Source organism: Hippopotamus amphibius, chromosome 13 (genome assembly GCF_030028045.1).
Source record: "Hippopotamus amphibius kiboko isolate mHipAmp2 chromosome 13, mHipAmp2.hap2, whole genome shotgun sequence".
NCBI lineage: Eukaryota > Metazoa > Chordata > Mammalia > Artiodactyla > Hippopotamidae > Hippopotamus > Hippopotamus amphibius.
Genome location: NC_080198.1, coordinates 1,027,911 through 1,052,344, shown reverse-complemented (window position 1 = coordinate 1,052,344; position 24,434 = coordinate 1,027,911). Strand labels below are relative to the sequence as shown.

Genomic DNA, 24,434 nt, shown 5'->3' with positions numbered 1-24,434 from the left:
CAGATGTGACGGTAGGCTGATTGCAGAGCTGGCTGATTTTATTTCCAGGCTTTACGTATCTGTAGTCATGTACAAGTGAGATTTTTTAAAAAATGATAAAACAGCCTTAATTTACCCCCCGATGACAAAATACCAGTTCACTGTAGAAATTTTGGAAAGACAAAAAAAAGGAGAAAAAAACTAAAATAACCATAATCTGATTCCCCAGAGACAATCAGTGTATTCTGTGGTGTGCTCCTTCAGCTGTGCCGTGTGTGTCTCTGCATGTACATGAGTGTGTGTCTGTGTGGCGTTTTGTTCGTGTGTGTATATGAGTGTGTGTATGTGTGTGTGTGTAAATGACTGAGACCAGAGTGAACAGATGTGCCCTTACGAGTCACTGGGTCACTGAGCCAGCCTCCACCTGCTGTGTGGGGCATTCTCTGTCTCCTTCCTTTTCGCTTTTTTCTGAAATGGGAAAGTGGGAGCACAGCATCTTGAAGCTCGATGGTAGCAGATATGGAGGCCGTGTCCTTAACTGCCCATCCAGGGGCGGGATGGGGACTCGATTCCTAGCCCAGGGTCCCAGACCACCTGTGCGGCCTCCTTGTCCCTTGGAGGCTTCGTCCACAGCAAACCCCAAAGGAAGAAGGGCCCTGAGTTTTACCAGGAAGCTGTGACAGTCCCGCTTGCTCGGGCTGGGCTGGACTTGAGACCCTGTGGTCCGTTCCCATGGCCCTTTTGGCTGCCGTGGGGTGACCCTCTCATTTCTGACCCACACCCTCTGGCTCTCGTTGCTCCTTGCGTCCTTGAGAGTCTGCCGTGAGCCTGTAGCTTCATCTACAGGGAGAGCGTGATGACCCCATTGTGTGCTGACGCTGCAGCCGGGGACCCTGGAGGAAGTTAGGAGGCCTCCTGGGGGTGTGGTCAGGATGAGACAGGAGAGCCAGGCTCCACGAGGGGGGCAGGCAGTGTTCTGGACGAAGCCAGAGCACGTGCCTGGTGCCTGGGGAAGAGCTAGGGCAGAGGCCTGGAACACGGCCGTGGTGCTGACTCTTCCTGCGAGCCCCGGGCCTTCAAAGGGCAGGCGCTGGAGAGGTGCCCAAGGAGCGCCCCGTTTCTGCTGAACAGGAGGGGCAGGACCTTCTCACATCCCGTGGCCCCGGCGCTCGCGGGGGCGGCTCCATCAGGGTCTAGAACAGGGCCCATCAGGCTAGCAGACCACCTCCCTGGGAGGAACGAGGAGGGAGGAGGGTGGGAGCAGGAGAGTGTCCCTCCCAGGCCGCCGACTGGGGTGGGGGGGGGGCGGGGTGTGGAAACCGCTGGGTCGGAGGAGGCCGGGGGCTGGAGCGTGTAGGGATCGGGGAGAGTGTGGACCAGTGACATGGGGGACAGTCTCCCCAGGAGGGGTGAGCGAGGAGGGAGGGGCAGGCAGGGGAGGACCCTGTGGTTCTACCACCAGCGCAGGTGTGAGGGACACAGCATGAGAGGCCCGGCCTGGAGGGGACGTGGGGAAACGTAGTGCTGGGACCCAGGAGCCCAGTGAGACGGGATATCACCCGGGCACCCTCGCGGCAGCTCACGTGCTTGGTGTGGATGGGCTCCCTGGGCGGACAAGGCGGGGGACACGGCCGCCGTCTGCACAGGGGTGAGCGGCTTGGAGAGACTCGGGCACGTGGGAGCATCAGATACTCGGAGGAAGTGGCCATGGGCGTGTAGTTAGTGTGGCTTTTCCCTGAAGGAGAACAAAGACGACGTGCCCATTGGAGCTGGACTCCGCTCTGTCTCAGGCACCCTGGCACCCTGGTCGTCTCTCCTGACCTCTGGCCCCGCCGGCACCACCGCTTTCTTTCATTCCTCCTGATTTGTGCCGTCTGGGTCACCTCTGTCCCAGGCTTCTGGCCGCTGGTGTCCCATCCTGTTTGAACTCTGTTCTTTGCATTTGCTGCAGAAAAGTCAAAGCCGCTTTGTCAGCAGGGCAGGTGAGAGCAGGAGAGTTCATGGCCGGTCTCGCAGGACGTGGTGCCCTATACAGCCTCTCCTTCCGTCTTCCATGGCTGGTCCCCACGACAGGCACAGAGGGGACTGCTCCAGGTGCAGCCGCCACAGACCTGCTCGGCCTGAGTGGGGGTTGCGTCTTGGGGAGGGGCAGCCTTTCCCGTCCTGGAGTCGCCACCGCAGGGACGAAACACGAAGTGTGGAAGGAAAGGAGTAACGTTTGCTGGCTGTTGGTGTGACTGCTGCGTTCACCTGCGTTCTCATGTAATCCTCCAGCACCTGCCAGCTAGAGAACCAGGACCACAGCAGGGCAGCGGTGGCCCAAGCTCACCGCCAGAACGTGGCAGGATCTGAACCCAGACCTGGTGCCGAACCTTGTGTTCTTCCAGAAACTCCGCCGGTCGAGGTGGTTACGGTGTCAAGGAAGACACGCGAGTCAGGACGTAGTCGGTTTAATCTGTCTTCTGACAAAAATAAAGATGATCTTAAGGACACAGGGACGGTAGTTTAAAAATGAAGTATCTGTAAAAGCCAGGTTAGGTTGGGAATTTGCCTGAGATGTCATATTGTTGCCTGTCCCTTTGATGGAATTTTTTGTTTTTACATTAAACCTTTTTCTGAAGTTTCGAGCTCTTGGGATTGCTGATCTTGTGGAGCTCTGTCATTTGCCTCAAGCGTCATTTGGAATTTGCCGAGCATCCTGTTATTTTGTCGCAGCCTTTTATTCCTTGATCTCATCGCATCCTGGAGTTTCTGTTGTGAACGCCTCTCCCCGCCCCACAGCTGTTGCCTGTTTATAAGCCACGGGCACTTTCTGTGTGTATTCAGCTTTCATTGAGAGATCTGGGTGAAAGGTCTGGCCTTTCTGGAGGATTCTGGCTCACCCAGAATCGCCCAGAGCCCTACCAGCTCATGAGACAGAAAAGGAACGTGATGTGTGGGAGGGGTGGCTGATCCCATGGGGGAGCCGGCGTCACCCAGCATCCTACGGCTTGATACAAAAAGGAAGATCATCTCGCTAGGTGCCAAGCACCATAGTTATGACACTTTTTGTCATGCTGTTTCCTCTTATTTATGCAGTGGAGAGTAGGATGTTTTCAAATAAACCCTCTAAATATGAAATCCTGAGAATGCATTATTTCTAAAACGCTGCACCGTTAACAGCCTTTTAGCTGGTTACATTATAAAGCATGTTGTAACAGCTCAAAAAAAAAAAAAAAAAAAAAAAAAATCTGAGCCGAAATGTGTTTCCATAGCCCATATGCTGAATTCTGGCATCTTTATACCTTTCTCAAGCTGTTGTCAATTAGTGGAGAAATTAATTTCCGCCTTTATGTCCTTCGTGCCGTCGAGCTGGTGTGTGGATGCTGCAGAGTCCCCGTCTCCTCCTGTCGAGGGGAGCTCGTGCAGCGGGGGCTGGGGAGACAAAAGCGTGTTGTTCCAAGTGTCCATGATGGAAGCCTGGACCATCAGCAAACAGAAGGGGAGGACGTGGCTTTTGTTGAGGCAAACAAACTGTTTTCCAGGCCAACAAGCTGCGATCTTGGACTTTCTGCCATATGCATGTTTTTTTTTTAAGAGCGAGAGTGAGAGAAGGGGAGCCTTCCAGATCATGCGGTGTTCCCTGCCCAGCTGGGGACGAACATCCACAGGGCCGCATGACGTTCTTGTCCAGCCTGCACCAAGTTGCCTGTGGTCCCTTCGTCCTGGGACTCTGAGTGTCCTTTTGTGTCACACTATCTGCTCTTGGAACCTCACAAGGGCGTTTTTAGCATTAGCGGAATGTGTCAGCTGATGACGGAACGTGCTTTTTTGGTGGCCTTTTAGCTTAAGGATGTAGTTCCTCTACTTTTAACTTGTCTTTGGTCTCATAGAATGCCATTGCTCATGGGATTTCGGCTGTTGAATGTCACAGGAGCACAGAAAACAAGCCAGACCTTTGTTATAAACGGGCTTTGAAACCCTGACAGCTAAACTTTAAACAGCCTGATCACGTTGCAGCCTGAAGTAGGGAGCATCTGCGGGCATTCTGGCCTCCTCGATCCAGCAGAGCCTTGAGGGGAACTCAGTGGAAGCAGAAAACTCAGAGCAGTCTTAGGAAAGCTTGCTGGACCTGGAACCTGTGTGTTTTCTGTCTCATCTCTTCTGGGTGCACCTGGTATGGCCCAAGCAGTCACGCAGATGCTCCCGGCAGTTGGGGTTTCCAGCAGGGTCGACCCAGAGCCCCGTTATTTTATAACCCATCGTCTGGGTCACAGATGTGTTTGTGGCTCTCTCCCTGCCACAGGTAGAGAAATGAGCTGCCTTTAAAAAGGGAGAGAAAAACATTTGACTACAAGTTCTTCAGACCAAAGCAGTAGGTTTCTGTCGGGTTTTTACCTGGAAGCAAAGTACCGTGGTGGGAAGGCAGTGGGTGTGCTACCTCCTGTGATAAACAGAGACAGAGCTGTAACCCCCTGTGCCGACAAGGGTGTGATGAAATTCACATGTCTGTACTTGGCTGGGGACAACGGAAATTCTCAAGTTGGATGCGTATTTGGTTCTATAAATGAGGACTCCCAAAATATTCATGTCTTTTGATCTAGAAATCCCATTTTGGCAAGTTTATCCTAACAGTTCTATAAATATCTGTGAAAAGATGTTCATCTCAGCGTTGTTTAGAATCGCAGGGATTGCCAGCGACCTCAGAGCTCTATCATTGGAAGTAAAGTGAGTTTTTAAAAAAATATTTATTTATTTACTTATTTGTTTTTTGGCTGCATTGGGTCTTTATTGCTGAGCGGGGGCTACTCTTCATTGTGGTGCGCAGGCTTCTCATTGCAGTGGCTTCTCTTGTTGTGGAGCATGGGCTCTAGGCATGCGGGCTTCAGTAGTTGTGGCACACGGGCTCAGTAGTTGTGGCACGTGGGCTTAATAGTTGTGGCTCACGGGCTCCAGAGCACAGGCTTAGTAGTTGTGGCGCACGGGCTTAGTTGCTCCGCAGCATGTGGGATCTTCCCGGCCCAGGGCTGGAACCCGTGTCCCCCTGCATTGGCAGGTGGATTCTTCACCACTGCGCCACCAGGGAAGCCCATGAGTTTTGATTTTTTCCCCCTGATGGAACATCACACAGTCGGTATAAATCACACCTACAAATTACTTGTCAGTGTGGAAAATATTCCTGTATTCTGTATGTTAAGTTAAAAATCAACCCCCTGCCCCAGAGTCTAGCCAAGACCGGAGACCCAGCAGGTAACTGGGAAGTGTTTCTCCAGTTAAAATGGTCAGCCTTTGCTTTCTTCCTGCAGCAGCCCCGACAGAGGACCCTTGTCAACTGCAGGACTTTCTCCCCGCCCCCATCCTGACACGTGTCCCCTGGATGGGAGATGAGGGTGTTGACTGAGCAAGGAGTCTGGTTACGTTCCCTGGCTGCTCTGGCTGGAAGGCATTCATGGCCACCTCCACCAGGACCTCCTGCCCCTCTGTGAGGCCCATGGGTGCCCCAGTGTGAGCCTTACACCCAACAGAGGACATGGTCATTGCCTAGCAGATGGCTTTATCTTGTCTGCAAGAAGTCGAGCTGGCCAGGAGGAGCCAGGCGGCCACACCAGCTGTCCCTGCCCCTGCTGAGGTAGCCCCCGGGGCCACAGGCAGGACAGGTGGCCTCCCAGGGCCACAGGGAATAGATGGTATGGTTTTGTGGGTTGTTAAAAACATAAGTGGTGACAGTGGAGGCTTCCCTCACAGTTTGAGTTTTTTCTCCCAACAGTGTGTCCTGGAGGGCGTCCCAGCTCAGTTAGAACAGTTCACTTTGGCCATCACAGAAATGAGACCAGACTTTCGTTGTGTTTACTTCTGCTTGGCAGGGGGCAGGACTGGTTTATTGCTTTTTAAAAAATTTTTAATTTCCACAACTAATATTTTCTATCCACTTCATCTGTGCCCAGCCATGACCTGCACACAGGTGGTCTTAGCTCATCTTGTCCACAGTCCGAGGAGATGGGGGCCCAGAGGAGTCGAAACCCTGCTGGGGCCGGATGAGGTCGGAGACCTGAGCTGTCCCCGATCCACAGTCCCTCGGTCCACACTCCGGACTGCTTGACACCTCCTGGCGTTTCCCGGGACATGTGCTACTCCTGCAATCAGGGGAGGGGCAGGGTTTTATCACGTGAGCCATATTCTAAATGCAGGCCGTCGGATCCAGGTGTTTTCCTTCATTCCGCATGGCGCCTCCCCAGTAGAAATTGTCTTCAGCGCTGCCCGGTGGAACGTTCCTCAGTGGGGCTGGTGAGACTGTGGAGCGGAGTTTTTTGTAGTTTTCACTTTAGTGAACTTAAACTTGCCCCCCGTGGCTGTGGCCGCTGCCCCTCCACAGTCACTCTGCCCGATGGCGTCAGGGAGCTCCGCGGCCTTGGCAGGGCCCACCCCCCACTGGGAGCTGAGCGTCGTGCCCAGAGGCCCGCCTGCAACCCCTTCTCGGACAGGCGTGGGGTCAGGGCCAGCAGGACACCCACGGGCCGGCAGGTGGCTTCTGCTCAAGGCCTCCCTGTCCCTCGTGTGTTGCTCTGGCAAGACTGGTGGGTGGAGGATGCCTGAGGCCAGATTCCAGGCCCCCAGCCTCCACCCTCCACGGTTATCACACAGGACCCCCGCCAGCTCCTTAAGAAGCACAGACCTGGGGTTTCTTTGCCCCGGCGTCTGCTTGAGGAATCAACAGGAGACGTTTAGACCACCACCTGCAGACTTCCCAGGACCGCCCGCACGCTGACACCATCCTCACTCCTGACTTCGTAGTCACGTGTGCAGTCGTGATGCTGAGGCAGAATTAGCGCAGGTTTCCAGGAGCAAGGATGCTTCCACTGTATCCTGGGGGTGGTCGGCATGTCCTGGAGCTGAAAAACCGCCCAGAGAACACAGGGCTGCTCTGGGCCCCAGCCCCCAGCTTCACCCTGACCAGCAGTGCAGTGAGCCTTCGTTGAGTGCTTGCTGTGTGCCGTGCTCAGGGCCGACCACCTTGCCCTCGCTCTCCCTGACTCCCCATCACCCTGTGGAGTGAGGTCTATCCGCGCCCCTTTGTGCAGGAGTCACCTGCCCGAGGTCACAGGGAGGTGAGGCGGAGCTGCCTGACCTCCGCCCTCAGCCCTGTCCTCCATTTCCCGTCCTCCCCTCGCTCTCCTATCCTCGTCCTTAAATGTCATGGCGACTCTTCGTCCAGCTTGGTGCTGTTGTCATCAAACAGGAGGAGCCCCAGGTCCGGGGGCTGGCACAGGGCCCGGAGGTAACAAGTGTGTAGCAGATGAGTCTCCTGTTTTCACCTCTGTAACATCTCAGCTGAATTTGAACTTGCTGTAGCGTTGGTTCAGTGCCCTGGTGTGTAAGGGGTGTGCCCCTGCCACGCCCTGCCTGGGCCTCAGTGTGCAGAGCTGGCCCTTTGTCCAGGGCAGAGGGGCCATTTCTCATGCCTGCTTGCTCTGCGATCACTTCCACGGACTCTAGTTGAGAAACGCCGGCCACCTCCTGCCTTTTCTGAAAGCTGCAGTTGCTGGCATCTCCACGGCTTTCAGACAGTTCCTGAATAGTAACGATACAGCGTCTCCCATCTTGGTGAAACGAGTCTGTGCTGCTTTTTAAAGCCATTCACTTCACCATGGGCGGTCTCCCTTGCTTTCTAAAAGTAGCATTTGTTACAGTTTTGACAGAGGTGAAACTTGGGTTGCCCAGTTTCCATGTTTCTCTGTGGGTTACAAACCCTAAGCTCCAAACAGCTGTCAGGCAACACATGGGAGTTTCCATCAACAGACCCACTTCATGTTTTGAGGGAAAAGGTCTGTTAGATGTTCAACTTGTTTTTGGTGAGAAGGAGACCGAGGCGGAAGAAAGCCATGAATATGCAGAGCATGCTGACCAGACGTGGGGAAGGACCTCTGACGGGGAAGAGCCTGGAACACAGGACCGCTCATGGGCTTTTTGCGCTGAGACTGTAGGCAGGCAGGAAGGCACAGGAGAGTGTTTGGTGCAGACCCGTGACCTGCGGGATGTGCTGCGCGCGTTCATTTGTTCCCAGCAGCTTTGGGATGAGGTGAGAAGGTGTCTCCCAGTTTTACAGACGGGCAAGTGACCTGTGGTAATGACATCTTAAAACGGGTGTTTCAGCCCCTTGATTTTTTTTCTTTTATACTTTTATCACATAGCTTTGGCTCCGTAAAAGATATGTGGTTCACTTTTGCTTCGTTTGTTTTTTTAGCTTTCTATAAAATGGCTAAACCTGAATACCTTACTTGCTTTTTTCACTTCGTATTTTGTCTCTAAGGTCCACCCGTGTTGCGGCGTGTAGCTTTTGTGTACTCATCTCTCACAGCTGTAGAATAATGCTTTTAGCTGCAATGTGTCCATTCTCTGGCTGTGCCGCAGGCTGTCTGGAGCAGTACTGCTCTGTCTCGTGTGGTGCCCGTACAGGACTTTCTCTTGGGTGTATGAGTTCCCCGGGGGTGGAATTGCCGGGTTGTAAAGTATGGACTTCCAACCTTGCAAGATGCCAGATTGTCTTCCAAAGTGGTTGTACCGGTTTCTTTCTGTGTAACATAAAGGCCAGTGACTCCCTTGAAGTTTGGACATAGGGGCTTAATCAGGTCCCGTCCCTGCTTCTCACAGTGCTTTGCTGTACCGATGTCTTCCAAGAGGCTTTATTCTCCCTCTGGGTCTGCGTAGCTATGACTCCCACACGTGGCTCATGCCTGTCCAGTCCTGTGGTTCTCGAGGCCGGAGGCACCACAATGACCATCTGTCTTGCTAGCCTGAACCGCACGTCCTGCAAGAGCCTCCCCCTGCTTCGTGCTGACCTCCTGTGGGCTGGCAAGGAACGCAGGGCCAGCACTCTAGTTGGGGTGGAAGGAAGTCTGTCCCCATGCTGGTCAGATGTTCCCAGGGAAACAAAGTCACGTCCCGAGAACCTGAGCCTCCAGAGGAGCAGAGGTGAGCAACGAGGAGAAACCCCTGTTTGCGCAGACCCCCCGTGGGGGGCGTGTGGTCAGCAGCTGGGGCCCTGCCGCGGACTCCTCACCAGATTGGACGTGGCGATACTTTCGCTGTGAAAGTGGCAAAATTGGGAGCCTGGCACCCCGACGTCTGGAGGAAACCGTCTCATCGCTTAGACTTGCCTTGCCGGCCTGACGTGGACACCGGTGTTCATTTGCCTGCATGCTCAGTCTTACACGCCTGTCTTTTCCTGATCATAACAGGAAGAACATTCGAGGTGGACTTAGGGAAAGAATAGAAGAGCACAGAGGCAGCTGTGCTGAGTCACCATGGTGTAGGGGGCGGACTCTGGAATCAGACTTTCCTGGGTCGCATCCAGCCCTGCGGTCTCCTTATTGGTAAGGAAAGCGACAGTAAAAGCACCAGATTTGGGGTCTGAAATCAGCGCTTGAGCCCTTGCCTGGCCTCTAACTCACCCGGAGGTTGAGCTCCATCCAGTTTGTCTGAGGGTCAGTTTTCTCATCTAGAAAATGGGGGAAGGAATCTTGCAGAGTTGTGAGGATCAGGTGAAATAAACCCCAGGAAAAGGGCTGTGCAAATTAGAACCTGCTGCGTAAATGTCGGATGTTGTCATTACTGGTCGTCTCTTTGCTTACTCAAGGCTGCGTTTCACCAGATTTTTTAAAAAATTTATTTATTGTTTATTTGTTGGCTGTGTTGGGTCTTCGTTGCCGTGTGAGGGCTTTCTCTAGTTGTGGAGGGTTGGGGCTACTCTTCGTTGCAGTTCATGGGCTTCTCATTGCGGTGGCTTCTCTTGTTGCGGAGCACCAGCTCTAGGCGCGTGGACTTCAGTAGTTGCAGCATGTGGGCTCAATAGTTGTGGCTCTCGGGCTTAGGTGCTCCTTGGCATGTGGGATCTTCCCAGACCAGGGATTGGACCCATGTCCCCTGCATTGGCAGGCGGATTCCTAACCACTGCACCACCAGGGAAGTCTCCAGATTTTTCTTCTGTAAGAAAATGAGTACTAAGTAGAACTGGTTCCCTAAGAAAAGGGAAGTTGGGTGCTCATTTCTTCCTATTCCAGCTTTAACAGGATCATCAGCTTTCTGGATACTTCCTCATGATCTCTTTTTAGCACATGGTGGTGCTGTGGAAAGTTATTTTCAGGTAGAAATATTGTATATGAGTCAAGTGGATGGGGATTATTTCATCCTTCAACGAAGAATTAAGTACTTAATCGTGCACAGAATAAATGCTAGAGTGTTTTAAGGGTATTTGGGGGCAGAGGGAGTGGGGGGGGGATGTGGACAGGAGCTTTTATTGCTGTTTCTTCAAGAAGGAAGGGTGAGGCAGGGTGAGCAGGCTGAGGACTAGCTGGTTTGAATAATGTCAGTGGGCTTGGGGGCGTAGGGGCTGCCCTGGTTGTCCAGTACCTGGCCCTGGGTGAGAGGGACAGCAGGAGAGTGGCCATGAAAGTGAGAGGTGAGAGGTGGGATGTGGGCTCTGTGCTGGTTGGTTTTCATGTGAAAGGCCGGCTCACGGGCCAGTTCTTTCCTGTCTCTAGAAACTCTCTAACCCTGGGAGCAGCCATCCCTCCGGGGTCAGCCTTAACTGGATGGTAAAGCACCAAAACACAGAAAATAAAACCACAGTGCATAGCAGCATCAGGGCAGACAAGACGACAGATCCGCTGGGCCAGGTCTGTGGACAGGCGCTTTCTTTTAAAACATGTAAGGAGAAGAATTTTAACTGCACGTGCTGAACTGCTGCTCTGTGTACGTGGCGGGAGAGGACGTGTATCACGTCAGCTGTGACTGGCGTGGTGGGGTGAGTCTCCGGGGAGCGGCCACTGTGGAAACGCCGGCTGCAGTTCCTTTTTGGCAGCCGCCGCCCCACTGTCCAGCCACCTCAGGGAGCCCCGAGGACTGTGCAGAGGAGCACCGTGGGGTCCTTGCTCCCGAGGGCAGCCCTGGCACGTGTGGGGCACGTGCGTGCCCGGCCTCCGCCCCGCGTCTGTGGCGGAGGTCACCCGTTGCTCGCAGCACCGTGCGGTGGGGGCCACCAGCCCCCCCATCAGAGCTGCTTGTCACCTCATCTCCAGGGACCCTCGGCCCATGGGGGAGCAGCGGTGCTGGGGGGAGAAAGAGCGGGAGCTCCAGGCAGGACCTGGTTGGGGTGTGGAAGGGGAAACTCACACCTGTGTGGAGGGAACTGACTTCATGGCGGGGATAGGATTGGAGATGGGCCTTAGAGGCTCTCCTCCCCGCCTGCTGTGGGGCTGAGGGCTCTGCAGCAGGGGGTCGCTGTAGGAAAGCATGGGTGTACTGTGAGGGACAGCGGGCTGGTGGGCGTGCGTGTGACTCAGATGGTGCTTTCTAGTGAGGGAGCGGGACCAGTAGGAGCCTTTACTGGAGGCGCTGAACACTGGGCTGGCACGTGTGGACCAAGCTCTGGAACAGTGGGGAGTCTGACCACGGCAAGATCCCAGCAGCTTCCAGAGGGGTGCGGGGCGGGGTTGAGGGCAGGGAGAGCTTGGGGCAGCGGGGGCGCTGAGTGGACAGCTGTCGCCCGTTAAGAGACGACGAGCACCTCACCCCCTGCGAGCGACGTAGGTGTGCAACGGCAGAGGCGGATCCAGGAGGCTGAGGAGCTAGCATCTGGATGGGTTTGGGGACCAGCTCCGTGCGGGGGTAGAATTCAGATCAAGATGCAGGCCTGTTTTGAGCTTGAACAATTCGGGAGCAGAGCCAGTTTGGAAGCCGTTTGAGGATCCATAGGACAGGCGAGGGGGTCCTGCGGACCAAGGGTTCATGGGGTGGGTCTGCAGCTCTGGAAGGAGCTTGGGCCAGAGACGCATGAGTGGGGGTGGGGGGTGCGTCTGCACTGGGAGGAGAGTCCGCCTCCCTGGGAGGAGCAACGAGAGCTTGCGGGGCAGCCGCGACCCTACACGCGCGCGGGCAGGGCGGGTGGATGCCGCAGTGCCTTCCGCACAGGGGCTGACCTACGAGTGAGCAGACCCGCAGAAATCCAGAAATGGACCAGACTCAGGGGAAAGGGGACCCTTTTATGTGACACCACCGTTCCGTGAAGTAACGAAAGACTTCAAAAATTCTGTTGAAACAATGAAGACCCATCTGCTTTTTGGAACTTGATGGACGTGGTTGAACGACATTGCGACTGCACAAAATGCCACAGGATTGGTGCACTTTACAACGGTTAATGTTACGTGAACGTCACCTCAATTTTAAGAAGAACCGTCAGGAAAGAGATCCGTGTCGCACACCGCATACCGTGATAAGCTGCAGACAGGTCAGAGGTTCACATGTAGAAAATGAAACCTTATCTGGGGGTGATGGCAGTGGTGGCTGCACAATAGTGTAAGTGTGTTTAATGCCCCTGAGCTGCAGACTTAAAAATGGTTAAGGTGGTAAATTGTATGTTACGTGTATGTTACCCCCACAAGAAGTGAAACCGTAAAAGAACTCACAGAAAAATTGCTGAGTTTCTTTATACCCCTGGAGTAGAGAAGGGCTTTATAACTAAGAACCAAAATTCAGAAGCCATAAGAAGAAAAGATTGGTGATTTTTCCAGATAAAAATCCTCTGTAGCTAAACACAACATCAAGTCAAAGGACAAACGACCAACTCATATACAAAAAGCTCTTAAATATCAAGAAATGTAAACCTTGCTAGAAAAAACAAGCAAAGACAGGAAATCTCAGTTTACTAGAAAAGAAATGCAAGTGACTCTTAAAACATGAGGAGATGTTTGACCTACACTTTCTCCTCTGTCTTACGGGCAAGAATCCAAACACTGAACTACCTGCTTTGCTGGGGGGCTGATAGATTCCACCCAGCACATCCCACGTGGAGAGGAGGTGGGCAGCATCCACCGAAGGGCACCCGCAGGCACCTTTCAGCACCCGGACGTGTACCTGAAGGCGCACCTCCACACGGCCGGCACAGAACACTCCCCGTGATCCACTGCCGCCAGACGTTTAATAGTCACGAGAGTGGATGTCACACAGATGGCTTTTGATGAGAGACGGCTGGAATAAACGGTAGTTCACCCACACAGAGGAGCCCTGTGTGACCCTGAGACAGAGGAAGAGCGCTTGGCCTGTTTGGAATACGAAGTAATCTCCAGAAGACGTTAAAAGTGAAAAAAACGGGCGTAGAATAGGGTGGATCTGTAGCTTGCTACCTTTTATGGAAGAAAAATAAAAGGGAAAATAAGGATAGATAGACACTCTTCTTATTTTTGCAAAAAGAATAGCTTTGAAAGAAAAAGCATGAGAAATGAGGGGAGAGGGAGAGGAGACAGGAACAGGCGCAAGACGTCGCCAGATGAATCTTCTTTTATTTTTCTAACTATCACACCAGGTAAATGTTTACATATTCAGAAAAGAAAATTAAATTGAAGGGTAAAACAGCAAAATCTATTCTTGTAAACAAATTTATTTTGAAACTAATGAATCTGGTTGTATTTCCTATTAGTAATAGAAGCACACAGAGAAAATCGTCATCACATTTTGGTAATAATTTGGACTTTAAGGATAATACTCTGGCCACATCATTACTGAACTATATTCTGAGGACTGGGGAGTGGGGGGGGGGTATTGTTTAGTGGGTGTAGTAGTCAGCTTGGGCTGCCACAACAAAGGACCACAGGCTGAGTGACATAAACGATAACAGTTTATTTTCTGAATGTTCTGGAGGCTGGAAGTCCAAGAAGAAGGTGTCGACAGGGTTCGTTTCTCCTGAGGCCTCTCTCCTTGGCCTGCAGACGGCCGTCTCCTCCCTGGGTCCTCACAGGGGTGTCCCTCTGGGTGTCTGTGTCATATCGTCTCCTCTTGTTACGAGGACACCAGTCCGATGGGATGAGGGGCAACCCCAGTGACCTCATTTTAACTTAATCCCCTCTTTAAAGACTCTGTCTCCAAATACAGTCGTCTTCTGAGCTGTGGGGTTTAGAACTTCCGCGTGGGTTGGGGGGAATGAGATTCAGCCACACCAGGGAGCGTGCGGTTTCAGTTTGGGGGGATGGAAGGGTTCTGGGGGTGGATGGTGGTGATGGTTGTACAACAGTGTGAATGTACTCCGTACGGCTGAGCTGTGCCCTGAAAAATGGTGAAGGTGCTGTGTTTTATACAATGAAAAATAAACATGAATTTCAGGGAAGTGAGGATGCCGCTGAGAGGGTGATAGAAGGGTGGCCCTGGGCTGCGTGGGGTGGGCAGAGAGGTAGGCGGGCTGGGCAGCAGCAGGTGGGTGCGTGTGGGGGATGGATGGTGGGAGACAGGAGTTCGTGGTGTGAGCCAGGGAGGGTGTCCAAGTTTGAGGTCTAGGCAGCCAGTCGTCCAGCTGCTGCCAGCTCCCCTCCTGCACCTTCCACCTGTGAGGTGGGGGTGCCGTCGCTGAAGCTCCTGGCAGAGGTGGCGCCACCTGTGAGGTGGGGGCGCCGTCGCTGCAGCTCCTGGCAGAGGCGGCAGGAGGGGCTTCGGGCAGGTCTGCTCGCTGTCCTTCCCTGTGCTCTGGGAGCGCCTTCTTTTTTGCAATTTTCAAACCCTCACGTTATGTGGTTTCTGTAGCGACGAACGTCCCTCATAGAGGGGAGTGTGGGGGGACCCTCAGGACGAACACGGAGACGTGAACAGCAGGGGTATAGGACAGATAATAAACTCCACAAGGGAGAGAGCGTGACCTAATTTTATTGCTGCTTCGTTGAGAAGATTCTGGCAAGCACACCTGACTTTTATTTTATGTTTGCGGTATTATCTTCACCAGAAGCTGTAAAGAGAGGGGCCAGAACACAGCACTTTACCTGATGAAAAGCTAACACTGGGAACACAACGGTGAGGGTCAGGGAGCTGGGACAGCCCAGGGAATTCCAAGCCTCGTCGGCCTTGCTTCTGGCCACTTGGCAGGAAACGAGGCCTCGTGAGGCTCTGTGTGGCTGTCCTTTTCTTTCTTCCTGAGACACGGCCACGAGGAAGGCATCCAGGCAGCGTGGACAGGCTTTGTGACACATCCTGGCTCCTGACTTCCCGGTTGTGTGATCGTGGGCTCGTTCCTTAACCTCTCTGTGCTTCAACTTCCTAATCTGTAAAGTCAGGGAAGCAGAATTCCCGTGGTTGAGAGTGCGTGGTTGGTGGGTCCTCCCTGAAGAGTGGCTGGTGATTCCACGAGGAGACCACTGGGCTTGGCAGGCGTCAGCCTCTGGTAACTGGATCTGTCTCCCATTCCCTTGCAGTTGGCCACGGGCAGAGCGAGGGGGAGAGGATGGTGGTGTCTGACTTCCAGGTGTTCATCAGGGATGTGTTGCAGCACGTGGATGTGGTGCAGAAGGACCACCCGGGGCTTCCCATCTTCCTCCTGGGCCACTCCATGGTGAGTAGACCACAGAAGAGCCCTCCAAGTCAGGCTGGTCCCCAGCCCCACAGTGGGTTGAGGGTAAGGGTGCCGAGATGGAGGGGGCCACCCTGCATCCGGCCCCATGGCTCTCTGCCTGGCCGGCATGGTCCCCTCTGCACTCCCCGCACTTGGAGTTCCCAGACAATTTACGCTCAGGAACCAAACAGGGTCAGCATCCTGCAGGCGGCCCCGGAGGAGCTACCTCCACCCGTTCCTTCCTGTCAGGGCCCAAGGCGCCAGGAAGGTGCCACTTCACGGCGAGGCCCCCAAGGGCACCTCTACTCCCTGCATGGACACATCTCAGGGCAGGGAGGCCCCTTTGTCAGCCCATGGAGAAGCACAGGTCCCGTGTGTCCTGACTCTGTGTTTCAGAGTCACGCAGTACATGTGGGGAATTAGGACAGGGATCCGGAGGAAACCAATCCTTAAAGGTCATTCTGAATCCTTTTCATCATTTAAATATGTAAAATCCTCTAAGAATCGACCAACTATAATCTTTAAATCGGGGCTCCTTAAACTGGCAGCATCCAGGCAGAGTCTACCCCCAGGCCTCCTGCCAAGTTGGCTGGCAGAGAACGTTGAGCTGCTTGATGTTGAAATCTGGGTGACTTTTCACTCCCTTCCACCCCGTGTTAGCACCCGGCCTTGTTCCTAGGCATCTCTTACCCGCCTGGCCTCGTAAGCATTTGCAATTTCAGACCTTGGTTCAGCTTCAGCAAATACCCAAGGCCGCGTGCCTTCAGCACCATCCACATTCACTAAGTATTTTTCTTGGAACCTAAATTTCTGGAACCTGTACTGAACCAGGAAAAGAAAAGTGTAGCCATCTCTTATTATCATCACATTTTTAAAACATCTCATATTAAGCCTGACGGAATGGGTGAATTGGGGGTCTGCCAGCTTTCGGCTGGAAATGAAGTAGAAATGTGTTATTGTTTAAGTTGCAGCCCACAAGCAGGAACCTTATTTATATCCCTCTGAAGTGTTTGCTCTTGGAAAACCCAGAGAAAAAACGTGTAATAAAGTCATTGCAGGTCCAGTTTATCCAACATTCACAGATGTCTATTCCAAGGTACCGTCCTCGGGGCTCTGGGCCGGGACGACAGCCCCGCTGGAGACCCGAGCCGGTGCCGTTAGGAGCCGGCACTGGGGACGCCCACGCCCGTCTCGTTGCAGGGAGGCGCCATCGCCATCCTCACGGCTGCGGAGAGGCCCAGCCACTTCTCCGGCATGGTTCTCATCTCCCCGCTGGTTCTTGCCAATCCCGAGTCTGCCACGACTTTCAAGGTAAACGGACTTCCGGTTCCGTGAGACTCCCGCAGCTTGCCCGGCCCCGGGGTGTCCGTTCACAGCTAGGGTCTGGGGGAGAGGGTCTCTCCCGCTGCTGTGCTAAGGTTTGGACACGCAGCAAGCATTGCTGTCCCTGGCATTCTGTCATTTCTTAGGTCAGGTGCGTTTTTTCCCAAAGACAAAAGTGACTTGCCGTTTGCGCATGTTTCATCACTGAACGTTCAAAGGAGGAAAGGTTGCGCCGGCCATGGCGAGCCAGGGGAGCTGCGGGCGCTTGGTCACGTGACAGGGCCCGCCGCCCTGACTGTGGCGCTCTCCGTGGCTGAGCACGTTCACCTCTGATCCTAGCAGAGCCTCCGTGCTGTTTCTCTGGCTGTGATTTGCGTGTGGGGCTGAGCTGGGCTTCCTCCCCGTCAGGAGGGAGGTGGGACGCGTGGCCTCAGCAGGGTTGCTGTGCTGTTGACACGTTATGGACCGAGGTTTCAGAGACACGTAACCTGGTTAGGGTGGGGGAACCCAGCCCTGCGTCTCCCTGAGCAAAGGTCAGTCTCTCCCCGATGCCGGAGGGGCGGCGGGGCTGCTGCCCCTAGGCCCGTTCTCAGGACTCTCAGAGGAGCACGAGCTGTGAGTGAGGTGGTGGGTCAGGGGCCGGGGACCGGCACCACCCTCGCAGGGCACAGCCTGCCCCCTGGCCTCACCGTCAACTACAGGGGGGCCCATTTGAATAACTGCCTGAGCTCTGCTGCCTCAGGTATTCCCCTGAGGACCCAGACAACAGGACGCAACGCCGGGGATGAAACCTTACAAAAGTGTACTCCAGGTGGTTCCTCCAGCCCACGGCCACAGACACGGTCCTGGCCCTGGAGATGGGCAGGCAGGTCCTGTGCGTGGGCTTCCCGTGGAAACAAAAGTCTCACCAATTTGAAACAAGGATGGGCTGAGCCAAAGAGAAACCTGGAACTTTCTAGGATTTTAACCAGAGAAGAGTGATTTACTTCATGTGCTGAAGAGGAGGGATGACTCACTCCTCTGAAGTTTACTCCATTTTGAGGAAATCACTGCTAACGTGTAGAAATCAACTATCTTTAGTAAATTTCAGAGCTCAGGGAGACGCGGGGCTGAGATTCCCTACCCTCATCACCAGGTTACGTGTCTCTGAAACCTCGGTCCGTAACATGTCAAAGGCCCAGCAACCCTGCTGAGGCCGCGAGTCCCACCTCCCTCCTCGGGGGAGGAAGCCCAGCTCAGCCCGGGAATCGCTGGGTGGGACAGAGGTGGGGGTGGGGCTTCCTGCTCTGCTCTGGAAGGTGACGTTCGTTCACAGAGTCCCCGGGGTTGCTGCAAGGGGCTACTTCTTAGTCCCTGAAATAGGCAGGGATGCAGGGCACAGGGCGGAGTCCTGGTCGGTGACTCCTCTCCCGGAGTGTGGCTCCTTGACAGGTCAGAGGTTTGTCTCATGGCAGCCGGGTCCTGATGGAGAAATTTCGAAAATCATTAAAGTCAGCAGCATGAGATACCCTAGCGTTTGGAAGGTCGTGGTGGAAGCAGGGGAGACGTCGAAACAAACCCTGTGCCTTAGAGCCATCGCAGTGGTTACTGGGACATGTCATGGCATGTGTGCCCTGGGAAGGCAGTGCTGCAGCCAGCCCGGGGGACAGAGGGGAACCTCTGAGGACAGGTGTTGCCTCCTGAGCTCACCTGGCCTCCTTAGCAGCCTTGTCCCTGGGGCAGCATGCAGGAGGGGCTGCAGGTGAACCCCAGTCCTTTCTCTGGGGAAGAACCTGACATCCCCCTGGATTTCTGCCTGGGGTCAGGGCGGGGGCTCAGCCTGCCGAGGGTAATCCTCTAAATGACCTTCTCTGCCCGTTGCCTGGAGGTTGTCCCCTAGGGTCCGGGTGAGAGATGCTCCCTCCGTAACCAGGGCACCTGGCCAAGTGGGGCGCGAGTGGCTGCGGTGCACTTAGCATCCAGCCAGACACGTACCGTCTTAGTTCCCCTCCGTCACCACCTTGCTGCTGGTTTACAGGCAAGGAAATGAGGCTTGCTCAAGGCCACCGTGAGCCCTGGCTCGGCTGGTGGGTGTGGCAGGATGCTCCCTTCACCCCGAAACGGCTCTGGATCAACTCTAGCCCAATTCCCATCTGAATGTCACGCTTCTGCTTTTAGTCACCAGAGTCTGTAAGGCCCTGGAGCGGGGCGGGGTGGGGATGGGGGTGGGAAGGGACACAGGAGGGGCCTGGGGAATGGCCAATCATTCAAGCTTCAGGGGGAGGTGGACCCAGCAGTTGGGGCTGAGCCGGGCCGTGAACTGGCTCCTGAACGTGGCAGCAGCAATGCACCCAGGGGCGTTGTTACCGCTGTGCGGCACGCAGTGGGGCACGCTCTCCCCACCCCAGAAACGCGGGCTGTGTCCTGGCTGCGTGCTCCTGCGCCCACGGATGTGTGCAGTTCTGGCCTCCTGGGCACAGGTCCGCCTGCGGAGCCGCTGTGGAAGAGCGCGTGTAATTACCTCCTTGTGTCCAGTCTTTCAGTGGCAGAAGCTTTAAAATGATCTTTGGGAGCCATTTAAGCCTTTTGGATCAATAAAGGCATTTGTGCGAGTCACTAGCACTTAAAGTGATGGGCTGCCGTTAACCTGGGAGCCCCCAAGGGCAGGCCAAGGACACGTGACCATCCGCGCGCTGGTCAGGGGTGGACCTCACTTCCGGGAGAGTCATCCTCTCTCGTGGGTGAGAGAGTTTGGGGCTCCAGCTGTCGCCTGGTTCCGCAGGTCCCCTCCCTGCTGGAGTCCCCACTCTGAATGACGTCGGCGTTTGCTCTGTCAACGAAGGAGTGCTGGTGGAGCTTCTCCTCGGGGCCAGAAACCAGGGGGCAGTTAGGGACGCACTCTGGGGGCGCAGGGTCTCACGCAGCCTCCCGGCAGTGCTTCACGCGTCATGTCCTTGCCCCCATTTTAGAGATGGAGACACTGAGGACCGTAGATGGATCCCTGCACTGCGTCACCCCTTCTCCGGGGCTGAGGTCCAGCGACTGTGTCCAGTCGTCACGGGTCTCGGCTCCCACGCTGTTGTCAGGCGACGCGCCCTGGGGTCCCGTTGAGTTGGTGTCCCTGGGACCTCTGAGGCGGCACAGACCTGACTTAGCCTGCTGGCGTCGTGCTGCGGGTGGGATCCCTCCTCCAGGGGAGCCGGGGGGCCGCCCATCCTGAGCTGGACCCCGGCTCTCTCCACGCTCCTGCAGGACTGTGTGAGGAGTCTGGAGCACTTGCTCAAAATGGCATCGAGAGCCGTAGCACCTTGGATCCCACTTCCTCTGTGGGTCAGCCGCCGCCCTCGCCCCGCTGCCGCTCCCTGCTCTCCCCGGGGAACAGGTGCGGGGCTCTCGCAGTGCATGGCGCTGGGGAGGTGATGTTGGGGAGCTGCCGCCTGGGCACATCGATCTTTCCCATGTGGGGTCTGCCGGGCTCTCTCCGACCCCCTGCCTCCTCGCCCTGGGGCCTCAGGACCCCTTCGCAACCCCTTCTTCCTTGATCAACCACTCCTTCTGCTCAGTTCTTTCTAACGGAAAGGCTACTGGGATAAACACACCCTAAAGGAGCAGCAGGGAAAGTGAGTGTCTCGAGCAGCCGTTCAGAGCCTCCCTCGCCACGTGCTGGCTCTGTAACGTCTCTGGCTTTTGTGGGGAAGAGGCTAAGAAGCATCTGATTTTTTTAAGCTGTGACATTATTGCCATCAAATATTTGTCTCTACCGACTTGAGCCTTGCTGGAAGTGTGGCCAGAACTTACTCCGCCAGCAGGCGCTGCAGCAGGCGAGTCCTCCCCGGACCGCGGGCCACCGTGCCGGGAGGGGACGGTGAGGCGGCAGCTGAACGGCCGTGAATTGTCTGCCTCCTCAGGGCCCAGACCCTTGCCCTGCTCATCTCGTAAAGCAGATGCTTGTCCAGGATTGGCTCTCCTCGTCTGTTTTCCCTGTGAGGCTCTGTTCCTGGAAGGTTTCCTTAGCTGCAGAAAGTTCCTGTTAATGGAGGCAGGAAAGACCGCTTGCTCAGAGACAGAGGGCGGGAGAGGTTTCCCTGTGACCCTCTCCTGGAGGCAGGGCCCCCGGCTGCCTTGTGCCCACACCCAGCCTGGGAGACTAGAGCAAGGGCAGCGCGAGCCCCAGCCCTGCCCGACCTGGCCCTCGGGGAGCCTCAGCTGTCCGTGTCTCCTCCTGGAGTAGAGGCCTGGCCGCCTCTGGGGTGTGAACATTTGGGTTGAGAGGTGCCCGTGGTGGGAGCAGAGGTGACAAGGGCGGAGGTGAGTCTGACCCTCCACGAGTGGCCAGCAGCCATGCCCAGGTCCACGCTGAGTCGGGGCCAGGCTTGGGAGAAATGGAATGGGCCCTGCGTGGTCTCTGCCTTCACGTCTGCGCTGGGGCGGGTGCCCAGGTGGTGCGTTCCTGGGCCGCTTCCTGGCTGTTGGCCATCTGATCGGGGAGCAGGTGGGAGGCTGCTTGCTGAGAAAGAGCCGTGTCCTGCAGGAGGCTGTGCTGGGTGAGGCAGGAAGACGGGCCAAAGTGGGCAGCAGGGTCCGGTCCCATCAGCTCCTGGGTGTGGCAGGGTCACGTGCCGAGTCAACGGACAGGCCCTTTGTCCTTCAGGGGGCGTGGCAAGTCGTCAAGAACATGCAAAGTCTGGGGTCCGTTATACAGACTTTAGGATACATGTCAAATTTTCCCTGATAACGTTGGCCTTGGGCCCCCGTCGCTGGAGGGGACAAACCCCAGAAGCCCACCCCTTGCGCAGTGGGGCCGGTGAAGGCCGAGCGCCCAGCCCTTTAGAAGCACAGATCCCAGCTCCTGCGTGTAGGTTCCCAGAGGAGCCCCGACTCCTGGAGGCCACAGACACTGGGTCTGTTTGGAAGCACCCAAATCCGTTTCTTCCATTGACGCTCCTGGAATTCTGAGCCCTCCCGGGCTTGGGCTGGTTCATGGACCTGCCCACACCCCACCTTGACCTTGACCCCTGAACCTGCCTGACAGGTCACATTCAGTCCATGAGCTTCAGAGCCCGTGGGTGACTCGTGGCCCTGCCGTGGGGCACCAGGCTGGCTGGCAGACCACCTGGCACGTGGGTGGCAGCATGTCCACAGGCGCGAGGCTGGCTCGCCCGGACCCTGAGCTTGGGGTGCGATGAGGACAGTGGTCTTAGATGCTGGGGTGGCGTCCTCACCCCGTGTGGCCCTCAGGATAGGTTCCCACGCTTGTTTTCTTTCAGGAGCAAAGCCCTGCCTGACCCCTGGCCGTCTGGGTCCCAGCTGTGGTGCAGGGTCAGCCGAGGCCAATGCCGGCCAAGGAAGGAGAGCGTCCAGGATGGGGGCTGGGGGGGCAGCAGGCGAGGTCAGGCCTCTCAGTCACGTGCGTACGGGGGACAGGTAACAGAGGGAAAGAGCGGGCACGTCCCAGGCCTCTGCCCCCTCCCCGCTGGCCGTGTGCAGTGGCGCCGAGCCTCGGTGTCCTCGTCTGTTACATGAGGATGAAACCTCACGGTGTTTGTGTCAAAGTTACAAGAGTGGGCCCGACACACCTGGCAGTTGTCATGGGGTGGATGTGGTGTCCTCCCCCAACCAAGGCCACCGGGGCGCAGCACCTGTCGGCTCTGTGACGCGCGCCCTCGGTGCAGACCAAGGATTCGCTGCTCGCAACCTTGCATGCGATTCTAATTTCAGCGTTTCACAGCTCGCTTTTGAAATAGCATCTTTCCTCCCCGAGTGTCTGCACAGCCCAGAAACAGGAACAGCCCCCCTCTGCAGGCAGACGTGTGAGATCCAGGTTCACGCTTCTCCTGGGTGAACAGTAGATCCAGCAGGAGGGTGGGAAGGCCTGGACCTGAGTCAGGAGCACGTTTGGGAGCATGCATCAAGCAGCTGCTGCGCCCGTGTGTCTGCACACAGTGGTCCGTGGGCAGCTGAGGGAACAGGCCCAGTGACGTGCAGTGCCGCGTCCACGCGCCTGGGGCTGCACAGCCAGCAGTCAGGTCGGTCTCTCCCTCTGCCCTGCGTCCAAGCAGCCTGGTGACTGTTTCTGCCCCAAGGCAGTCGGCGGGTGCCTCCTGATCAGGGCGCGTCCTGCCTTGTCTCAGGTGACTGGGTGCTTCTGCTCTTGCTGTGTCTTTTTAAGATCTTCTGAGAGGTGCTTGTGCACATGTGCTCAGAAAGGAGCTCCTGCAGATCATTCAAAATCACGACCCACACGTGATCCGGTGAAGGTGACCGCACAGAATCGGGAGCAGCGAAACAGACGTGGTGTTCCACTGTCACCACGCGGCTGCATCTCCCCCGGCTCACCCACGGCGGCCCCAAGCCAGACCAGTGAGGCCTTCCGATGGGAGCAAGGAGGGTCCTCGGGTGCCCAGTCTGGGCGTCCCTCTCCTTAGCCAGCTGTAAGCCCCGGGGGTGGCTGGATGGGCCATCCCCCTGCGCTCACCCTGGCTTCCCTCCCACCTAGGTCCTTGCTGCGAAAGTTCTCAACCTCGTCCTGCCGAACATGTCCCTGGGCCGGATCGATGCTAGTGTGCTCTCACGGAATAAGGCAGAGGTGAGTCTTTCTGAAGACCTGGGACAGCTGGGGCTGGCGGGGCGAGAGGGCCGCAGCCTGGGGGTGAGATCCATGTTTCTGCCCTGCCGCGGCCTTTTACCGCGATATGGCCAGGGCTCTGCAGGAGGTGATGGGGACGCGAAGATGTGTCAGGTGCCATCTGGCTTCAGGATTCGGTAGGAAGGGGTGGGTGGTGGTGCTGCCTGAGCTGGGGCCCAGCATGCGGAGGAGCTGGCTAGGTAAAGCTCTGTGTGTGTATCAGCTGGGTCTCTTTTGGTTGTATGTGACAGAAACCCAGCTCAAAGTAATTTGGGCAAAAAGAGGGATTTATTGGTGAGTGTAACTAAAGGCTTCAGGCGTGGCTGGATCCAGGCGCTCAGAGTCTCATTCACCATCTATCTCTCCCCACTTCTCATATCCCCTGGTTTGGCCTCACTCCCAACCAAACGTTCCGCAAGTGGAGGCAAAGCTGGCCACCAGCAGCTTTACAGGAGCAACCGCAGTGGAAAGGCACCTCTTTCTGAGAAAAGTCTCAGGGCTGGTTCTCACTGGCTGATAGTCTGAGTTATTGGTCCAGGAAAAGGGGCGGCATCAGTCCTACCCAGCCTCATGGCCTGAGAGCAGAGAAGGGCCGTTCTGGTGGGGGGCGGGGGGGCAGGGTGGAGGATGGAAGAGTGGATGGACTCAGGCCAGGCCGGCATCACGTGTCCACGGGTTGGGAGCTGCAGGGCGATCAGAGGAAGAGGGCTCGCAGCAGAGGGAAGAGCAGGGTGAGGACGTCGGCACGAAGAGCCCATCTGCAGAAGAGCTGGCCGTTTGGCACGGCCCCAGGGTAGTGGTGAGTGGCAAGGGGTAAATTGAGGTCAGGTGAGGAGGCACCGCCCTGCCCGGGGACGGCTGCTGCCCCCAGGCAGAGCTCCTGCCCCTCATAGAAGCAGAACCAGCCCCAGGAGGTGCAGAAAGCAGGGCGAGGGGGCCTTGGGGGAGATACGCTGGGGGTCGTGCCGACGTTGCTGTCACCACCCCTGGGACCAGGCACCAGGGCTCAGCACAAAGCGCGTGCGCCTCGACGCCGGGTCCGTGCAGAGACCTGGGTTGGCCCGTGAAGGTGCTGCTCAGTGAACCCAGCCCCTCCCCTTCAGCGAAGGGCCAGCACGTCGTCCCCACCTGTGACGGGGCCCTTACGCTCCGTGCCAGGCGCGTGTTGCATGGTCACCCGCGCAC

The 24,434-nt window shown here is 56.1% G+C and overlaps 1 protein-coding gene across 28 annotated transcripts in view; it reads left to right on the top strand.

Annotated features, from left to right (window-relative positions):
• The window catches only part of MGLL (monoglyceride lipase), a 172,949-nt gene that overhangs the window by 138,354 nt on the left and 10,161 nt on the right, over nt 1–24,434 (top strand). For 15 of the 28 annotated variants that reach the window (XM_057705614.1, XM_057705612.1, XM_057705611.1 and 12 more), the window contains 3 exons: nt 15,186–15,322; nt 16,523–16,633; nt 23,121–23,210. The exons of 1 other annotated variant lie outside the window; for it this stretch is intronic. In XM_057705614.1, the coding sequence (XP_057561597.1) occupies nt 15,186–15,322; nt 16,523–16,633; nt 23,121–23,210 (338 nt within the window). Of the gene's footprint in view, nt 1–15,185; nt 15,323–16,418; nt 16,634–19,876; nt 19,955–21,891; nt 22,984–23,120; nt 23,211–24,434 lie in introns of those variants that run through there. 12 more of the 28 variants (XM_057705615.1, XM_057705626.1, XM_057705637.1 and 9 more) reach the window with 9 other exon arrangements.